Source organism: Melopsittacus undulatus, chromosome 11 (assembly GCF_012275295.1).
Source record: "Melopsittacus undulatus isolate bMelUnd1 chromosome 11, bMelUnd1.mat.Z, whole genome shotgun sequence".
NCBI classification, from domain to species: Eukaryota; Metazoa; Chordata; class Aves; order Psittaciformes; family Psittaculidae; genus Melopsittacus; species Melopsittacus undulatus.
The window spans coordinates 4,176,251-4,196,092 of record NC_047537.1 but is presented as its reverse complement, the minus strand read 5'-3'; the positions used below and the strand labels follow the sequence as shown (position 1 = coordinate 4,196,092).

Here is a 19,842-nt window from a genome sequence, read left to right as displayed (position 1 = left end):
GCAGAGCCCCTCAGTCTGTGAGGTGACTGTGCTCCTAAAGCTCCTGGGCTGTGTGGGCGCAGGTTAAGAGTACATTCCATGAGCCTTTACCGCCGCAGCCTCCGGACCCCATCGCACAGTCCGCCTGCGGAGCGGTCTCGCTCCCGTTGCACGGCTCCCGTTACACGGCTCCCGGGACTACAGCTCCCGGCGGGCGCTGCCGCGGCGGCGCATGAGTGGCTGAGAGGCCGGGGCGGGTGCGCCGTGTGGCGGGATGTGCGCGCGGAGCTCCGGCCGCTGCTCCCGCGCGGGCCGAAGCCGCGTACCCGTCCGCTGGAGGCGTGAGGCCTGCGGCCCGGCGTCCGCATGGAGCTGAGCGGCGCGGAGGCGGCTTCCACACGGTTCCTCGGCCTCACTCAGCGGTAACCGGAGCGGTGGGGGGAGGTCGGGGCCCGAGCTCGGGTGCGGCGCGGTGCGGTGCGGGCCCCCGCTGTCGATGGCGGAAAGGCGGCGCTGGGCCGGTGGCGCTGAGGTAGCGGAGCAGCGGGAGCCCCGGCTCCCCTCAGGGGCTGCTGCAGGTGGCGGGGGCGGGGCCAGACGGGCGCCCTCAGGGCTTGTTCAGCATTAGCGTTGCTGAGGGAAGGGGAACGGCGGTTGCCTCATGGCTCGTACCCGCGTCGGTCTCCTCAGTGACAGTCACAGAATGGTTGGGGTCGGAAGGGGCCTTAAAGCTCATCCAGGTCCTGCCACGGGCAGGGACCCCTTTCACTAGAGCAGGTTGCTCCAAGCCCCTGTGTCCAACCTGGCCTTGAACACTGCCAGGGATGGGGCAGCCACAGCTTCTCAGCGCCTCAGCACCCTCACAGGGAACAGCTTCCAATAGCTAACCTAAATCTGCCTTCTGTCAGCTTGAATCCGTTTTCCCTTGTCCTGTTGCTACATGAATAAAGGTTTATCTGTATTAAAACACTTTGCAATATAAGTAAATGATAAATTACTACACCAAACTGAGGTAAACCTAAGTGTTTCAGTGCTGGTAGTGCCTCTTAATACGATGAAAACTGGTTTAAAACTGGCATAACTGGAGCAACAGTGTTTTCTGATGTAAATCAGGTTGGGACTGAGGAAGGATATAATCCAGTGAAGAAAATAAGAAAAGTCAATATTAATCACAGCATATTTCTTTAAATTAAATGATGTGATATGTCAGAGAATTGATTGAGTGCAAATGTTGGTGGTAACAGGACAGAAAGCCAAAGAGTTGTGCAGGCTAGAATTCATTGGGGAATATGTGCACTAATGCACATAGCCTGATAATGTAAATCATACCTATGCATACAGAGATGCTAGGATGCTTAACTTTAACAAGGTTGTCTGTAGCATTTATGTCAGCGTGTGGTTTTGCTGTAAGTGTTTGATGTGAAGCAGATGACACATATGATATGAAGCAGAAGTGTGACATGAAGTAGTTAGGCTGAGAGGAAGGAGAGGTGAGCTATTTGGTATAATTCTGATTTTTAAAAGGACTGCTGTTGTATTTGAAAGTTTGGTATATTTTAGGTACTTTGAATTGGGACACAAATGGATAAGAATATTAGTATTAGACTGCTATTGTTTTAATGAACATTTTCCTGTTTTTTAAACAGTGAGAGCAGTGTTGGAAAAATACTAATGGCTGTCGTGTCATATTCTTTAACTCACTAATCCATATTATGTTACATTACTGTATTCATATATTGTACACCTATATCTGTGTCTTAGTTATACAATGTTTGGGTTTGAGTATTCTCCAGATTTTTTTTTAAGCTTTTTGTTAGCTACTGATTTTGTTATCCCTGCAGCATTAGTATGCTCAGATCTCAGTATGCTTTTCCTGATGGAGTCTGACTTTCAGCCGAAATGTCACCAAATTAAGGTACAGGACTTAGCTTGTGTTTATGCAGTAGTTTAAAATGCCTTTGGAACTCCCTGGGTTTATCATGCAAGTGTTTCATAAGATGGCATTTTCCTCTGGTTTCATGCATTTTGAGGTTTTTCCTCAAACCAAAAGAAGTTCAGTTTTGTAAACCTCAGCTTGCTTTTTCTGCTGCTTTGTGGGTCACATGACTGATTAAAGTCTTAAACAGTTATCCAGGCAGAGATGGTTCTGTTCAAAGCACAGTAGGCCAGATACTCTTTGTGGTGACTTTCTAACTTCTTTTATGTTTGTGTGGGGGCTGTCCAGATACAGACACACAGAACAGTGACCTGGCTTTCCCAAGGCTTGAGGAGATTTGTTGTGCTAGTGATTGATGTTGGATTATTAAATTTTGATTTTTTTTTTCTTTCACACTCCTTAAATTGTCATCTTACATACATTTCTTCATTTGATCAAAGGCTGAATTTCAGACATCATCATCAGCAATATCTCTCTTGACTGCTGTTACCATAGCATTCTGCCACCAGTACTGAGAGTGACAAGTGTTCATTGATTGGAATTGCTTTTACAGTGGTTTCTAAGGTAACTAGCACACCTACCCATAAAAATGAATTTTGTAGAACAAAAGTAGCACATGGAAAAAAAGCTGGCACTACCATGATTACTTGATTTTCCTGTAAGAGTTAAAAAAGAATAGAAAACCTACAATGTCACAACTGTGCAACACCGTGGCATGACTACATGGTAATGTTCACTCAAAGGCCCAGCAGCAGTAGTGGCTGGTGTATAAAAGTATCGGACATGAAGTCTTTGTGGTGTGTGATCACATAAGATTTGAACCTGCTTCTGGATGTTCAGACTTCCTGACTTTAGAACAGTTTCTTCCATTGGTCTCTGTCGTTTTTTCCAATTGATAAGGCTCTGAAAATCCTCAGTCACAAATGTGAAAAGACAGATAGAGATGTGCTGCCACAAACTTTGAACATTCCATCTTTGGGGCATGTTTTTCAGGAAGCAAGCTGAAGTAGCCTTACTCATGAGAACTGCCTGGTCATTTTTAATTTATGTATCTTTAAGGTTTTTATCCTGTTTCTCTTCTCATTTTGTTTCTGTTAAATTTGCATCTGACTCTTTATTTAGCTTGTAGTTGTAACACATACATGCCCATTGCAAAGGCAGGAGGCTTAGTGTTTATAGTTAGAGGAGGTGTTTGTGATCTGTTTTGACCTCATGAAGTGATGTGCTTAATGTCATGTGAAGGTATGAGATTATATGTGATAATGCATGTAGATTTTGAACTTCACATGGTAGGATTAATTTTACTCACTGACAATTTTATCTTTGTTAAGGTTGGTGGGGGAAACCTATGAAATGCTTCTCTTATGCTTTTGAATTAAAGTAGTTGTGTAGTTTATCTTTGTGTGTAGTCCAAAAAAAGACTCTGAAAAAAACCAGTAGCAAGGTACTAAGCATGGGGTTATTGAGCATAGTGCAGTTGTCCTGTTTGAGGCATTAAGTTTATTATAGGTTCTGCTTCCCTTAGATTAAATGCAGATTTCAAATGTGGTTATAAGCCACCATCTGCTTTGGAACTCTGATCAAATTATGACTAAATATTGAATTTAATCTTGGCTTTTTCCTCCAGTCAGGACAGACATTTCTTTTCTTTTGGGGATAATATGAAAGCCAGACTGCAATGGCTGCTGGAGGTTGTGCACATTGTAAGGAGTACTCCCTGCAGTAATGAGTTTATGCACTGCAAACCTTGTTCTGCAGGAATGATATTTGTTAATGGCAGGGTATAACGTTGCAGGAGATGGAAGGCAAGTTACTTGTGTACACTGATGAACTGTTTCTGTTCCAGCTCTGTCTCTGAAGATCTGGGTTGCAGACGTGGAGAGTTTAGCAGAAAGCATTACGGATCTGTGGAGCTTGTAAGTTTACACAGCTTGTCCTTTGATTTTAGCAGCTTATAGTGCAGAGCTCAAATCCTTTTCATTTCCAGGTAAAAAACTGGATCTAGTTCAGAAAAATGTGCTTTCTAAGCTGGACTTGAAAGTTAGAGGGTAATAAAAGGAAGCTTCAGTATAGATATATTGACCTGCACTAGGAAATCTTCTTACTACCTTGTTCATGAATATTTTATCATTATGGGACAGGAAGCATTATATAAATATTGTGCTTACCTCCATATTGAGCTTTTTTCTTCTTACAAGCTGAAGATGGCAAAATATTAGGCTAGTATTTTATGAAGTAATTGCAATTAAATGGGTTAAAAACTGTGTGCAAGCTTGTGCATGTACTTGCGTATGTATGTGATTTTATGTGTATGTGCCTTAGAACAGTGGGAGAAGGTTTAAAATTAAAAGGAAATAGTCAGAATAAGGATATGGAGAGCTGTTCCCTAGAATCTATCACTTATTCTCCATTTTCTTCAAATTTAAAGATTAAGTTGGCCCTTATTTTTTTTAGTATCTAAATTTCTCCTCTACTGTGATAGTAGCAGTCTATCAGCAGTTAAAATAATGTCACTCTAGTGAAGTTAGACAAGGCTCTAATGAAAATACATAAACTTACTGTAGGAAAACAGAATTGGGGAGAGGTAGAGAAGCTAAACTCCAGCTGTCTTACCTGATTACAGTTATAATTGAGTCATGCCAAATCTGTAGCCAAATTGGTAATAGTGGTGCCGATCCCTTCTGTGGGTAGTCATCTGGTGCTTGGGGGAAGAAGAAACTGTGGTAAGCTTTGACTGCTGATCATATGGCTATTTTTGGAACTAGAAGCTCTATCTTAAACTCTCTTATAGCTTATATCTAGCGATGCTGATGGAGCCATTCAAAGAGCTGGACGGTTCCGTGTGGAAAATGGCTCCTCTGGTGAGGTAAGTGGTTAAAGATACTTAGAGAAAGCTGAAAAAATGGTTCAGCTTCAGCATTTGATCTGACATTCTCCCAATTCTATTTCAGAATACAGACTACACTCCTGGCACATGGCACAGAACGGATGTGCATTTGGAAAACCCAGAATATCATACAAGATGGTATTTCAAATATTTTTTAGGGAAAGGTAATTATTTTTTCGTGAATGGATTGAAGTTTTGATCAATGAAAATGCAATGTAGCTTTGAATTGCTATTACTTAAATATGGGGAAAAAAAGCGTATTATTAAATTGGTATCCATTTTCCATGCTGTACAGAAAACAATTTCTTGTTTCATGTATTTTTAACATGAAGACAGAGGGTTTCTGGAAGTGGCAGAATCCCTGTTACCAAAAAGGGATGTTTTGAAACCCTTGGCCTTTAAAGCTGTACATATCTCTTGGGGGTTTTATACATCTCTATATAAATACAGATATTTAGATAGATGAGTATATATTTTTACATCTGAATACATATATTTACACATCTATACACATGTCTGTGTGTGCGAGCGGGTGTGTGTGTCTTCTTTATGGTTGATAATACTTCTTGGTTTTCCCTAACAGTTCATCAAAATTACGTAGGTACAGATGCAGAGAAGAACCCTTTCTTTCTGTCTGTTGTACTGTCTGACCAAAATAATCAGCGTGTTCCTCAATACCATGCAATACTTTGGAGAAAAACTGTGAGAAACCAATATTTAAATGTTGCTCTGGCTTTATATTGGTTTGCTTGTTTGTTTTGGATACATTTATCATGCACTTTCTGCTTTCTTCAGAATTTCAGTATTACATATTTTTCATTTATATAAAAAATTCTACCATAGTAGATAAAACTAAACTAGTTTTGTAGATAGCATTATACTAAAATTTCTGATAGAAATCTGTAATGTCAGATATTTTTAATTGTTCTTACCTTCAACTCTGTTATTTTTAGAAATGTTGCCTAACTTGTTCTTGATTATGTCCTGTGATCAATTTAGGCAATAACTTCATACTGCTTTTAGGATTTTCTTATGCAATGTTAAGAAAGTAGGCAGGTGTGATACTGGATTCACTAGCATTGTTTAATTAAATGTTTCCACTTAACATTCCGTAAGAGCCTTTTATCCAAGCAACTGATTTTAAAATTATGCTGTATGCATGCATGGTTCATAGTTTGTAAAGTTTTATAGTTTCAGCAGTCCTTATACTTAGTTTTGACTACCTTGGCATGTGGTAAAAAGTAATTTTGCACTGTCCATGGCTTTTTACATTCAGTTTGTGGCTTTTTGTTTGCTTGGTTTTCCAAACTAGTAAGTAAAATGAGCAGTTTTGGTGTTCTTTTTTTTTTGCTTGTTTTGTTAATATTCCTATTTAAATATACAGAACAAGTCAGTATGTCTCGTAGTAGCTCCTAGTTTTTTTTTCTTTATAGGGTACTCAGAAAATATGTCTCCCTTATAGTCCCACAAAAACATTATCAGTGAAATCTATATTAAGGTATGTATTTACAAATAAGTTACTAGTTAAGATATTTGTCTGTATGCCTTTTCCTGTAATTCAGACCTTGTGTTGTATGGTTTTCATGATAGATTTATAAAATCAGTAAAAAAATAGGCTTACAAACCTTAGTCATTAAGGCAGCAAAAAGTGGTTTTAAAGCCTGTTTTGGAATAGACAAAGAGACAAAACAGAAAAATTCTTAGCACTATTTTCAATGGACTATTTTCAAGTTAATTGGAAATCAGCTACTAAGTGGAACTGCAGTGATTGTGAGGATATACCTTTCTAAATTAAATAGGCAATTAACAGACCTAAGGAACTACAGATTTTGACTAGAGAGGTGGTGGTTATGTGACCCTAGCAGAGGAAGCAAACAGGGGAAAAAAAGAATAAATATTTCTTCAGTTGATTTTTCTCCATGTAAGTCTTGCTATGGGTGTGTTATACACAGTGAAACCAAGAAAATTCCTTCTCATGGTCAGTTTGTATGAGCATGCTTGTAGTCTGTCCTGCCTCTTGTGGCAGAAGAGAATATAAAGTGAGCAAGCCTGACACCAGTACGTAAGAGGCTCTTTGAACAGTTCCTTTTGTAACCAGTTCTAACTGCAACCAGTGAGTGGTTTAATGTTGAAATGCATACTTGCCCTTCTCTAAAGCAGTATTTCATTTGCATTTCAGTGCTATGAGTCTTGACAAATTTGAGAGGAGCCCAAGGGAAATCTTTCATCCTGAAATACAAAAGGTAGGAGGTAACTACTTTTTTTTTGTTGATTCTTTTTCTTTATTTTCTGGAAAAATAAGTCATTAACTATAAATGCTACTGGTTTGTTTCAGTAGCAGTATAAGAATGATGAGTAAAGTTACATGATATTATGAAGTAAACTGTCTTTATCAGCTGAACTAGACAGTTCAAAACTTAAGTATACAAGAATGTTACTTTTTTAATTTGTGTTACCTTTAATACCAATGTGCTAAAGATACTGTTTTGTTTACAGGACTTACTGGTTCTTGAAGAGCAAGAGGTAAATGCACACTTACTACTTGTGGCTCATTCAACAAAATTCAACAAAAACAGCTTTCTATTTAAACTATATGCACTGACATGCTTGTGACAACTTAGAAATCAATTGCTATTGCAGTAAAGAAATATAATATTTCTTTGTAATATAAGATCCAAAATAATTTGAAGCTCCAACTTAATAGATCATAACTAAAATACCAACTTGGTATATCATAAAATTCATAATCTATGATCAAAGGTAAATTACTCGATTTCTGCTACTTCAGCATGGAGTTGGAATGAATTGTATATGCACATGTATACAAAGGTATGTATATAAAAGTCTTTAGAGAAAACATGATTTTATATCTTTTGGTTTCCTATTTATCATACAATATTTGGTGTTATTTCTCAGGGATCTGTAAATTTTAAATTTGGAATCCTTTATGCTAAGGATGGGCAGCTTACAGATGATGAAATGTTCAGCAACGGTGAGCTTTCTTCTTTTACCTTTTTAGTAATTGTTCTATTAATCTGAATATTCCTGTATCTTGATTATTTTTATAGCTGTTCTATTCCAGTGTGTGCTTTTCTGTTGTAACGTTTCTCCCTTCCACATCTAGAAATGGGAAGTGAAAGCTTTCAAAGATTTTTGCATCTCTTGGGTGACACAGTTACTTTGAAAGGCTGGACAGGCTACAGAGGAGGACTGGACACTAAAAGTAAGGACTCATCTGAAGCAAAAAAGTCAGGGGGAGATGCGGTATAAATGCTTTTGTTTATTGCATGTACGTATTGTATATATTACAGAAATATGTGGATGCTAAATGCTTTGCTTCACCAGGAAAAAGTCAGGTCAGCTTAAATCACTGGTATGGAATGCAGTTGAAGATAAGTGTTTATAGGACCTGTATTTTCAAGGTGAATGGTTTCATTTTATATTGGAATGGAGTGAAGAATACCTGACATGTTACTTGTTTCATGATAGTAAGGCATCATAGGTTAGGTGAAGGATATAGATTTTAAGTGTGTGTGTGAATGTGCAGATCAAGTTGCAAACTTGGGTTTGGACCCCTGTAGAGCATGCAGTGTGAACATATTCTAGAATGGATCAGAAAAAAAGATGACTAAAGAAGGTTTGGTAGAAGGACCTGAAATATCTTTTGATCTTTAGAAAACTTAAAGTTCATATCCCTGCTGAGAATGTTGTTTTCCCTTGCAGATGATACAACAGGAATCTTTTCCATCTATACAGTTTTTCAAGGGCATGAAATCATGTTCCATGTTTCAACCATGCTACCATATTCTAGAGAGAATAAACAGCAGGTACGTCGTTCTCTCTTTTTTTTTTTTAATTTTTAAATCACAAACTCCAAAACTTCAAAAGAAAATAAGGGAATTCTTGCCTATTAATACTTTAGAAATTTAAGCCTTAAGGCTTCTGCTATATATTTTTTTCAATATTATAAAAATAATTATAATGCTGAAAATGTAACGATGTTTGTTAGAAGATAATGAAGCATATCAACTCTGTTAAGGTACAAAAGACACTTGTGAAGAAGGTCAAAATTGACTGTGTGAGAAGTGATTGAGTAACCTGTTATTCAGATGACCTGTAGAGCTTCACTGCTGCAATTATCATTACCTCAAAGAATTCAGGAAGGCTGGAAATTAGAGTTGTGTGTGAGTTTTCAGATTACATATGTAACACACAACTCATACTTGGGTAGCAATTCCTGTAGCTTGAAAGAAATTCCATGTGTGGGCATGTTAATGGTAAGCTTTGTGCGTTTACTCTAAAGCACTGCTGCTGCCCTTTCATAGATTGATTAGGTGAGTTCTTGGGTCCTTTTTCAAATGTACCATTGTCCATTGCTTGAACCTTTCTATGTATTATATGATGGCAAAAAATACTTCATAAGCACATGCATTTACCTCTGCATCACACATCCATAATGATTTACCTAAAATTACTCATAATAAATTGCTTTACTATTTTCTTACTTAAGCCATAGCTATTTATTATGTATTATAATAATATAATTAGATTATATAACTATATTTTTGGGTTTTTATTTCCATACCAGTTTTCTCATGCTTTTGCCTTGGATTGATGCAGACAGGATCACAGCAAAAAACAGAAGCCAATCAGTAACTCAGCATCAGGGTGTTTTCCTTTTATTTCAAGTGGTGGATTTACTTATTTGAAATATGGGGTGTTCCGTGCCCAATTTGTGAATGTTAAATATGGAAATTACGGAAAATATGAGTGCTTTGCTAACTTAATATGCAATAGCTGCTGGTTTAGCAGCTGGCACTGCTATAATTTATAATGGCTTCAGACATAATTTTCATATTACAATTATTCTGTTTGAAGTTTAGGAACATTGTTTTACCATTCTCTCATAGAACTGTTAAGGTATTTAGATGTGTTTTTTAATTAATTATGTCTCTTTCTCCTCCCTACCCCCTTTATTTTTTATTTTTCCTTTTTTTTCCTTTTTTTTTTTTTTTCTCCAGGTAGAAAGGAAGCGACACATTGGGAATGACATTGTCACTATCGTGTTTCAGGAAGGCGAAGAGTCTTCTCCAGCATTCAAGCCATCCATGATTCGCTCTCATTTTACACGTATCTTTTTCCTTACATTTTCTAGTGACTTTATTTATTTATTTATTTGTGAGATTTGTATTACTTTTAATTCTACCCAAAGTCCCTCCTGCATGCTGGTTATGGGAGTGAAAGCTATTTTAGAAAGACAGTTGCATTCTTGCATTCTGTATCTTCAGCTTCTTGACTAGGGGTCTCTGAGTCTGCCTCAGGACTATATGTTATTGTTAGGTAATTGTAAGTAATCCACAACTGGTCAGTGGAGTCCTGAGTTACCCAGGTAAAGGCATCCAGCACCAATTTAGATATCCCAGCATATCTGACATGCCTGTACAGGTCTGGCAGAGATGACACAGGGTCTATAAGAGATCTGTGTCCCTTTTGGAATAGCAACTGGAGACTAGGCGCCATACTCTTAAGCATCCTAAATTGCACTGGATGCTTACATGGAAAAAACTGGTTCCCATTATAAGTCTGTTTTATTGTGCAGTCCCTCACAGTGCTGATCACAGCTGCTGGCAAAGGTCTCTTCATTCTACCTGGAACAAACCCATACAGCCAGTGAAGTTATTCAGACTTATGTTTTCTTTGACATGGTTTATGAGGACTGAAAACTTACAGGCTGTTATAATTTTATACGGGAGCTCCTTTATAAACAGTAGAATGTGTATAGTCTAAAATATTTTATATATTTACATCGATTAATATAATTTACCTTTATTAAATCTGTAATCTCCTGTAGGAAAAAAAAGCTGTAATAAAGTACATGTGAGTCATTAGTACTGGATTAACTTCCTTAACTTCATTACAGATATTTTTGCCTTAGTGAGATACAATAAGCAGAATGATAGTTACAGGTAGGTGCTGATTGTAAACCACAACAGTAACAAATAACTTCACACTGAATTTCTAATGGTTTAAAGATAAAGGAAAAGCATTTTGTATTGTCTTTATGCCAAAGGAAGCTAAATGAACTTCAGAAATTAAAGGGCAATATGGACGTGGATGAGGGTGGCTGTAAACTGGCTCTGAATAGCTGCTTGTTTCCACCAGAAAAATTAAATTCTGAAACAGGCATAAGCTAAGAGTTAAAACAAAACTGCTTTTTAGATGAAATGTAACAAAATGATGGAAGATATGCCTGGAATATTCTGACCTGGTGAGGTCAATGACATGGTGAACTACATGTGATGTGATAATTAGATAATTAGATGTGATGTGATAGCCATGGACTGCAGATCCTTTTACAGGTCTGTGTTTGGTTGTAGCTAAGCAAACCAGTTAATATTTAGGATCTTCATAAGAGTACTAGTACAATTGGACACCACATACTTAAAACCTACTGGAATTTTGCTGGTAGACAATGTGGTGTTCATCTGTTTTTCAATTAGCCTTGGGACGCTCACTCTTGGGAGACACATGCTGTCCAGGTCTGAGTCTGTTAAGTCTTATGAGAATCTGAAAAGCAAGTATTCCTGCAGCCTTATGCCTAGGCTTTAATGAGCAAAGTGGCTTTAACCAGATAAGCTCATAATCAGTAGATGGGCTGTCCATGGTAAACTCTTAGATTTACATTTTACACTGCTGTTTATTTGGGAAGAAAAGGAGTAGCAGCAAATAAGATAAATTTACCTTTCTTGTTGTGAATAACTGACTGCTTTTACTAGAGGAGTCCATCTTACTCCTTAGTTGCTTCATTCTGCCAGTCTTGACACATTTTCCCATAGTGCATACCACACAAGATCCATGTTGGATTTCTTATGGATCAAAAGAACGTGGCAGGTCCAGCTGGCATGGAAGTCATTCTGACTCTGTTCCTCAGTGAAAATGAATCTGCTATTCCCAAGATACATATTCAGCTGTAGTAAGGCATTATTATTCATAAAGAAACAAATACATCATGTACTTGCTGAGTGCACAGGTAAAGTAGAAATCTATTAGGACAACATGTTTTTTAGGTGAAGAACTGTTTTACAGCTTTTTTTGGAAAAGGACTAGATTTTGCTAGTGGCATTAAAAGCACTGTTCTATGGGTAGAACTGCAAAGTTCTGCTTTTCTTGTTAGTAACAAACTCTTGTGAGTTTGTGTAAAGGATGCAGAATTTTGTTCTACTGAATAATTCCAAGTGAATGGTTCTTGTTAGACCCATGGGAGTTGTCATCTAAGACATACCCAGATAAGTTTGCAGTTCTTCTATTTTGAACAGTGTCTATAAAAAAGGTGCATTTTGATTGTGATTTTCAATCTAGATAAAGATTAATTCTTTCAATAGGCTGAAAATATTTTCAGAAGAAAGCGTTCCTCTTTTTGGGCCTCCCCTTCCATCCCCACCTGTGTTTACAAATCACCAGGAATTCAGGGATTTTTTGTTAGTGAAATGTAAGTCAATTTTTCTCTTGCTAAAAAAAATGCTCTAAATGAATGATGCTTAAAATATAAATACATTTTCCTAGTATGCTCTTGTTCTGTATAGTTGTTTCCTAGTCTGTAGCATAGGTGGGATGTCAGGTCCACAAAACAGTTCCAATCAGATTAAGAAAAAAAATTGATTTCTATGCAATTATGCTTCTAAGGCTGCTAGACAGAATCTGACTTTCTCATCTGCAGAATGTGCAGCCATATTTAGCTTTGCATTTTCTTAAAGGACTTGTAGATCTGAAGGCATCTGTAATGCTATTTGATATTTAGGAATAGAACCTGTTAGGTTGGCAGCTGTGGAAACCTGAAAGTGTAAACTTCCCTGAATGCATGCTGCATAGGTGCCTTTCAGCACCTTTAAAAACTTTTCAGTTCTGTTATGATTCAGTTCCCGTTTTCATTGACCCTGACTTGCCTTGCTAAATCAGGGAGAATGAAATCTTTCGGGATCGTAATGTTTACAGTTAATGAGAAGAACTTGATTAATAACTGATTTCACAGATTTAAACTGGTTTAGTACTTAAACTGATCAGCAGTTTGGCTTTTTTTTTTCTCTTTGTTTTTTCTATTATTAGTTAGGTGGTTATTGTAGCATTCTCCTATTGCTATTTCCCCCTTTCACTAAAAGGCAACTCTAAATTACTAAGGGTAGAACAGGTATTTTTATGCAGAGGCAAGATAGAGTCAGTGGAAGTTGTCACTCTTCATATAGGTAATGCATATTCTTTTCCATAATATTTTAGTAATAAACGGGGAAAAAGCCACCTTGGAAACCCCAACATTTTCTCAGAAACGTCAGCGCACCCTGGACATGCTGATCCGCTCTTTATACCAAGACCTGATGCCTGATCTACACAAAGTAAATGTAAGTTGTTTCATCCCTCATATGTGCTTTCCTGTTCTCACTACTAATACAATGTTCTGTTGCTTTAAAAGACTGTAATCCTAATGAGCACTGAATTGAATACACTGGACTAGATGCCAGTTGTCATATAACTTGTTTTACAGTTAAATGGAAGTTGTCAGTCATTTCAAGATAGGACTTTTCATGCATTTGTTTATCCAGATGTGAGGAGAAGCATAACAATGTGATACTTTGTGTAAGATTGCCTGCAGCAGGCAGGAAATTTAGGCTCTGCAAATACAGGCATCAGTCTCATCACTGTAAAAACTGCACTTACTCATTCTGTTGTGTGTAAATTTGAATAATTTTTACCCTTGGGTAACAATGAGATAACTTCATTTTAGATGATGAAGACATTATTAAGGTGATTCTTAAATACTTAAAAGAAGTTTAGTACTTCTAAAATTACCAAGGTGCTTTTTTTCCCCCACTGTTTTATTTCTCCTAGCTAAATAGATCTGCTTGAACTTTTCTGTCCATATATTCATATCTGAGGTCTTTCTTCTGATTATATAGAATGTGACAGTGACAAACTATGACAAGTTGGAAAGTAAAGCAGTCAGGGATTGAAAGAATTGCACTATCTGTTCTCTGAAAAGCTCTATAATTAGATTCATCATCACAGGAAAATATCCAGAAAAAGAAAATTTAAATGATACCACACTAACTCAAACTAAAAGATTATGAAAACCTGTGGTTCAGTTAAAAATGTTTTATGGTTTAGAACATGCTCAACAGAAGATCCTTCAGTGATGTGTTACCAGAGTCACCAAAATCAACACGGAAGAAAGAAGAAGCCCGGCAAGCAGAGTTTGTCCGACTTGGTCAGGTAGGATCAGTTTAGGAGGTATGCACCTATGTTTACAAAGGCTGAATCACTGCTTTTGTTAGAATTTGGTTAGCTTGCAGGGTTATGTCAGAATTTAATGTAGTTCTCTGTGGTTAGAAATAGTTTTGTAGTATTGTGTTGTTTAAGCTACATTCAGGTAAATATGAATATAAGTATTTATCTGTAACACCTGAGGTACACAACATGATTACAAATACTTAAAAAATACATAAGCTAAAGAAAGTTTGAAAGATCATACCTTAGGATCAAACTTAAAAGGTCTTTCTGTATTCTGTGCAGCAGATGCTTTCTGCCTCCAAGCAGCTCTGTCTCTTTCTGTGCTTTGGAGAAGCATGTTTCATGGATTTCCTCTATGTGTTTTATTAAGGTTAAATTCCTTAGAAATTATTTGCCCTACTTCAGCCAGGAAGAAGTTTCAGCAGTCTTTTTGCTAAGTCAGAGGTTACCACACAGCTTTGAACGTACCTGATGCTGGCTCTAGTCTTCCATGGGTTTACTGACCTTTTGACCCAGTGAGGAGTAAAACTTCATGATGATTTAGTCTGGTTTAAGCTGATGGTTCTTTGCAGCAGAAAGACAGTGTCTACTCTCACAAGTTCCCTTGCCCTTTGCCACTTCTCTCTTCTTCATCCTGGACTGATATGATTCTGCTGCTTATCCTAAGGATACTCAGCAGGAGTTAACAGAGCAGGAAACCAAAACAGAATAAATGAAACAAAACAAACAAAAATCCCCACACCATCTCTAAACCCCAAGCCTCCTCCTTTCCCTCCCATTTTTGTAATCTGAGTTAGTAAGATACAGAGTGGAAGAATCTGACAAGTTCCAGATCTGGGTAATGGTGCCACATAGCGGAGAGCTGGTACAAAAGAAATCTCAGTCTACTCCATGCTTTGCTCTCCCTTTCCCCAGCTGGTCACTCTTGGCAGGTGTAGGAAAAAAAAATTGAGTAATTGTAATGTTCAGATAAAAGTAACCATTCCCCAAGTTTACTAATTACTTCACAGAAGTTAAAGACAAAAAAAAACCCAAACCAAAACCAAACCAAACCCCAACCAACGTGTGTTTTGGCTGAGAAGGTATCTAGCAGCCCTCTAGTATTTCATGTAGACTTTATTCAGGATATACAGAATACTGTTTCTTCCCCAATTACTTGAAATGTGACAAGAATTTCAAACTGAAGCTACTTTGTGGTCCCAAACTGTCCTTTCTTTATAGTATTTAGCTTGGGTATTGCTGACAGAAAACTCAATTTAAATAAAACATCTGTTTGCATTAGGCATTGAAATTGAAAACCGCTGTGAAAGGGGATGCCACAGCTAACTTGGCAACCACAAGCTTTTGTAAAAAGGAGGTGAGTGAACCTGTCTGAAGAGAATGATGAAAAGATTAAACACTGTCAAGTATAACATTGCATACCTGCATCTGTATATTTACTTTTGTGATTAGTGCTGTAGCACCAAAGATGATATGTGTAGTGTCAAAGTGATTCTGCAGCCAATACCAACTTAATAAAGAATGAGCCTAGAAGCAGAAGCACTTCCCAAGTTAAAGCAAATGTAGATATTGTTGTATCTGAGAATATTTGATGAAAGTACCATTTTCCATATGCAGTCATCTTTTAGTTCAACTTCTGCATCAAGTTTAAAACAAAATTTAGTTGTGTTTTTATTTCTTGTAGTCCCAGATTTTGTTCAAGGGCATTAGGGAGTCAGAGGTGCAAACCACGCTCTTCTGCATGCATCTTATATACAGAAGCTTCAGAAGCACTTCTAGAATCTCAGACTTCAGCTAATATTTAAATTGGGGGAGGAGGGGCTCTGTACTAGGAGTTAAGTGCAGAGAACATGATGAAAGAACAGTTTGGCAGAAAGTTTTAACTGTACCATGTGCTAGTGACTAAACATCACAAACTGAGCTAGAAAATGTAAGCAAATTCCATATGCATGGTGGTACCTACTTTTTAAGTATACAGTTTTTTGTTTAAGTAAAATACATACTGGATGCAAGGTTGCACTGAGTATCAGCTGCATGTGTTGTAATTCCAGTGTTTCAGGAATGTGTCTTACACTTACTAGCCTCCAAATGCCATAAATACAGAAATTATTTCCTTTGCAAGAAAATTAAGTTTGATATTTCAAATTCAGAAAAACAGACTGCTGTAAATGCTTTTGGCAGGATACGTTTCTGTTACTACTTGCCATTGTCCATCACATTCTGTGTCTGTATGATCTGTATTTCCTAGTGTACTTAATATGTATCCCTTGTGTTACTTCTTAGCCTTGGGAATCTCAATCTTTCTGCAGTAATTTTCCTCATGAGGTTGTCTGTGCAGATTCTTGGGGCCAGTCCTTGCTGGTTTCTACAGATGCTGGCATCTTGTTAATAGATGGTTAGTAAATGATCCAGTGGTTTTGTGTCAATTTTTATGTATCTATCTGTCCACTATCTTGAAAATGTATGTTCATAAGCAGTGTTCAGGTATTGGTAGGTCTTCACCTATGGGGATAGTTCTCAATCCAAGTAAATTTATTGCATTTGAATAACTTGCAAAAATTCTCACTGCACCAGAATCAAGCCATATTGAGCAGTCAATGTTAATGCAGATTGCTGAATGCTTTGTTATTTCAGATGTTGGTTTTTTTGACCATCTGAAAAGACTCATGAAGTCACATCCAAGCTCAATGAGTATTTAAATGGCTTGTCTGGATTTCTTAGCCCTTGATAATAGTGAGCATGAAACCAAAGGCTTATGTGACAAAGAAAGCCTGCTTTTTCCATAGCGATGATATTGCTAGTTTGACCCCTTGTCTTCTGTGTGTCCCATAAGGCCAGCAGTACCACAAGAATGATGTTAGTTTGTGGTGGTAATTCTCAAGCCTTCCAAAGGAAGGCCTCTTTTGGGCTTCAGTTGCATAATCTGATCCGCATGATGATAAAACTCTCCCATGAGCAAGTGCTGGTTATGATGCTATGGTATATGTAGCAACTTTTTCATTAAAAAAAACCCAAAACCCTGAGGCTTGTATTACAAGAGATAAATAAGAACCAGTGACTAGCAAATTTTATCAGGTTTTTGAGTACATGTATATGTTTCATTTTTAGATGGTCAGCCATCAGTGCAAGTGTTTGATAAAACTCTCCAAGTAAAGCAGATGCATGTGCTGGAAACTCTGGATCTTTTGGTTGCTCGAACAGACAAAGGTAGGAGAGGTGCCTGTTCTTTGATTCTGTTCTCATTTGAATGTGGCTAGTGCTGGCTATGTATGTCTCATGAGGCAGTTGTGTTAGATGCCTCATTTCGAATAGGGGAGCATATACAGCAACTGCTGTTATTTTCTAACAGGCTGGGAGGGGGAATCCCTGAATGCTCATTCATACTTCCTTCAAGGCAAACCTGGTCATGTGGTCTTTTGGTCTTCCTTCAGCCATTGCTGGAACTCGACACTCTGGAAATATCTTTGACTGAATTATGTTTATTCAGTTGCGCAGACATGTAGGGGAAATGACTTAATGCTGTTGAAGAAGGTACCAGTGCAGCAGGTATCAAAGATGCCAAACTTATTAGGGACTTTAGACTGACAAAAACTACCAATTGCTAGGCAGCAACCACAGCCATCCGTTATAATGTGCACTTTCCAAGAGTTGGCAAAAAGCTGCAAGACTTTCTGAGCAGGTATCTCATAGTCCTAAGTAATTGTTACAAAGGTTGACAGGACTAGGACTCAGTTAACAGAAAACTCTCATGATATTCTCTATAAACTCTGTTTGGGAGGTGCTGCTTCTCTTTGGAAGTATTAGATTTCAAACTACCATCATATTTTTTAACTTCCTGTGTCCCATCTGTCTTCATCCTTCAGGCAAAGACTCTCGTCTCCTTGTCTTCAGACTCAGTGCTGTCCAAAAGGATATAGAAACAAAGCAAATCATAAGAAGCAAATATGACTGCAGAGAAAATAAACTGGAGAGAACAAAAGGTGATTATTTTCTCCTGTGTAAATAACATCCACTGTGGTATGATGCTTGTAGTTGCCAGGGACTTATTAGCTCCTTTGAGGCAGTTGTAGGTGTTCACCTTTATATTTTTCTCTGGACAGTCAGTTCAAACTTCGTTCAGCTTAGATGTGAAAGTAAGTCTGGTGTAGCTCAACATGACATTTTAGAACTGCATGAAAATGCCATGGTACTTGGCAATCACTGCTGATGAAAAACTCTATAGAGAAAAATAGATACGTTGCTTTCAGGATTGAGGGATAGGAGAAGGATTATGTGAGACTGAATATTTTAAGGTGGAAGAACACTGACAAATCTCCATTAACTAGTGGTTAGATTACTTGGATGTTACCTATTATATTAGTAGACATAGCCATTTTCTAGTCTTCAGAAGCAAGTTGCTTTGGAAATCTGGAGCCTGCAGAATTTGCCTTTTGTCTTTTTCTAGAAGTTAATGTTACCCTCTTGGGAGGTTTTTAATTGTGTTGCTAAGTCATATATCAGAGCCCTGTTGTACTAATCATTATAAACAGACCCTACTCCAAAGACTTCTGATCTAGCGCATTATTTCCTCAGGCTGCCATTTGTATGCCATTAATACTCACCATGGCAGTGAACTGAGGATTGTCGTGGCTATTCGGAACAAACTACTTCTCGTCACAAAGAAATACAATCCATGCAACAGTTTAACTAGCAGCTCTCTGCTGTTCTCATCTGAATCTCCAGTAGAGGAGTTCCAGTACATCCGGGTATGTGTGATCTAATCACTAATTACCTTAACAGACTGGACAGCCCTTGGGGGGAGGGAAGCCAAAGAACATGGAGTTTATCTTCTGAACCTCCAGACAAATAAAAGTGAGAAGCCGACTGATGGAGTTCCATCATGTGTATGCCAAAGAAATCTTTCACATTTTCTTTTAATGAAGTTTCTGCTTCATATTTCTGTTCTTAGAGGACATCACTTTAAATTCACAGAGTACCTGCAGCATTGATAGTAGGAGCCTGAAAAAGAGAATAATTCTATTATTTATATTATAGGAAATATGCCTTTCTGACCCTCCAGTGGTTATGACGCTGGTGGACGGACCTACTGAAGACAGTGACAATATGATCTGTGTAGCATATCGGCATCAGTTTGATTTAGTTAATGAGAGCACTGGGGAGTCCTATAGACTGCATCATGTTGAAACAAACAAGGTAAGCTTTCAACATTGAGACTGTTTTCTTGCAGACTCAGTGTATCCTGTGCTGACCTCCTGGAAGGGTAATTTATGGACATCCTCACGTCTTTTCACTTTGTCACCTCTGCTTTAGGGCACTCCTGAGATATTTGTTCCTTTTGGAATACATGATCATAATCACTCCCAAGTGAGGCAGTTAGAGTCTCTCTTTTCATTTTGTGGTTCTTGTAAATATGTTATTTTCAGTTACGTTATCTCAGTATCCTCTGTCTGTTCATTAACCTTTCCCATTATCTTTGCAGGTTAATTTTGTTGCAGCTATTGATGTATATGAAGATGGGGAAGCTGGTTTACTGTTGTGTTACAACTGTAAGTATTTAGGGAAGGTTGAAAATGGTAATTCCTTAATCTGTCTATGTAAATCTCTTTTCATTGGAGTCTAGATCTGTCTTTTTAAGTAAGTTTCAGTGTTTCATGGGAAGTTTTTCAATATACATGCTTTTGAATTTAGATGTGTATTAGAGAGACTAGAAATTGAAGTATTATTTTATTTCAGGGTATGCTGAATGTAGATATACTAGCTG

The 19,842-nt window shown here is 37.7% G+C and overlaps 2 protein-coding genes across 3 annotated transcripts in view; one reads left to right on the top strand and one right to left on the bottom strand.

Moving 5' to 3' along the window:
• The first annotated feature begins 261 nt into the window (after positions 1–261).
• GARNL3 (GTPase activating Rap/RanGAP domain like 3) overlaps positions 262–19,842 on the top strand; it is a 27,422-nt gene continuing 7,841 nt past the window's right edge. Inside the window, exons 1-23 of the mRNA XM_034067306.1 lie at positions 262–401; positions 3,762–3,831; positions 4,707–4,781; positions 4,867–4,966; positions 5,386–5,504; positions 6,236–6,300; positions 6,982–7,045; positions 7,299–7,325; positions 7,719–7,794; positions 7,927–8,025; positions 8,526–8,629; positions 9,824–9,932; positions 10,723–10,768; positions 12,185–12,291; positions 13,074–13,195; positions 13,959–14,063; positions 15,364–15,438; positions 16,365–16,476; positions 17,190–17,288; positions 17,945–18,061; positions 18,654–18,826; positions 19,116–19,274; positions 19,561–19,627. Coding sequence (XP_033923197.1) covers positions 346–401; positions 3,762–3,831; positions 4,707–4,781; positions 4,867–4,966; positions 5,386–5,504; positions 6,236–6,300; positions 6,982–7,045; positions 7,299–7,325; positions 7,719–7,794; positions 7,927–8,025; positions 8,526–8,629; positions 9,824–9,932; positions 10,723–10,768; positions 12,185–12,291; positions 13,074–13,195; positions 13,959–14,063; positions 15,364–15,438; positions 16,365–16,476; positions 17,190–17,288; positions 17,945–18,061; positions 18,654–18,826; positions 19,116–19,274; positions 19,561–19,627 — 2,146 coding nt within the window. The 5' untranslated portion in view covers positions 262–345. The remainder of the gene's footprint in view (positions 402–3,761; positions 3,832–4,706; positions 4,782–4,866; positions 4,967–5,385; positions 5,505–6,235; positions 6,301–6,981; positions 7,046–7,298; positions 7,326–7,718; positions 7,795–7,926; positions 8,026–8,525; positions 8,630–9,823; positions 9,933–10,722; positions 10,769–12,184; positions 12,292–13,073; positions 13,196–13,958; positions 14,064–15,363; positions 15,439–16,364; positions 16,477–17,189; positions 17,289–17,944; positions 18,062–18,653; positions 18,827–19,115; positions 19,275–19,560; positions 19,628–19,842) is intronic.
• SLC2A8 (solute carrier family 2 member 8) overlaps positions 17,541–19,842 on the bottom strand; it is an 18,176-nt gene continuing 15,874 nt past the window's right edge. The window contains exons 11-12 of one of the 2 annotated variants that reach the window (XM_034067301.1): positions 18,853–19,079; positions 17,541–18,297 (exon numbers count right to left, since the gene is read on the bottom strand). The gene's annotated coding sequence lies outside the window, so the exon portion shown is untranslated. The remainder of the gene's footprint in view (positions 18,298–18,852; positions 19,080–19,842) is intronic. The other variant, XM_034067302.1, reaches the window with a different exon arrangement.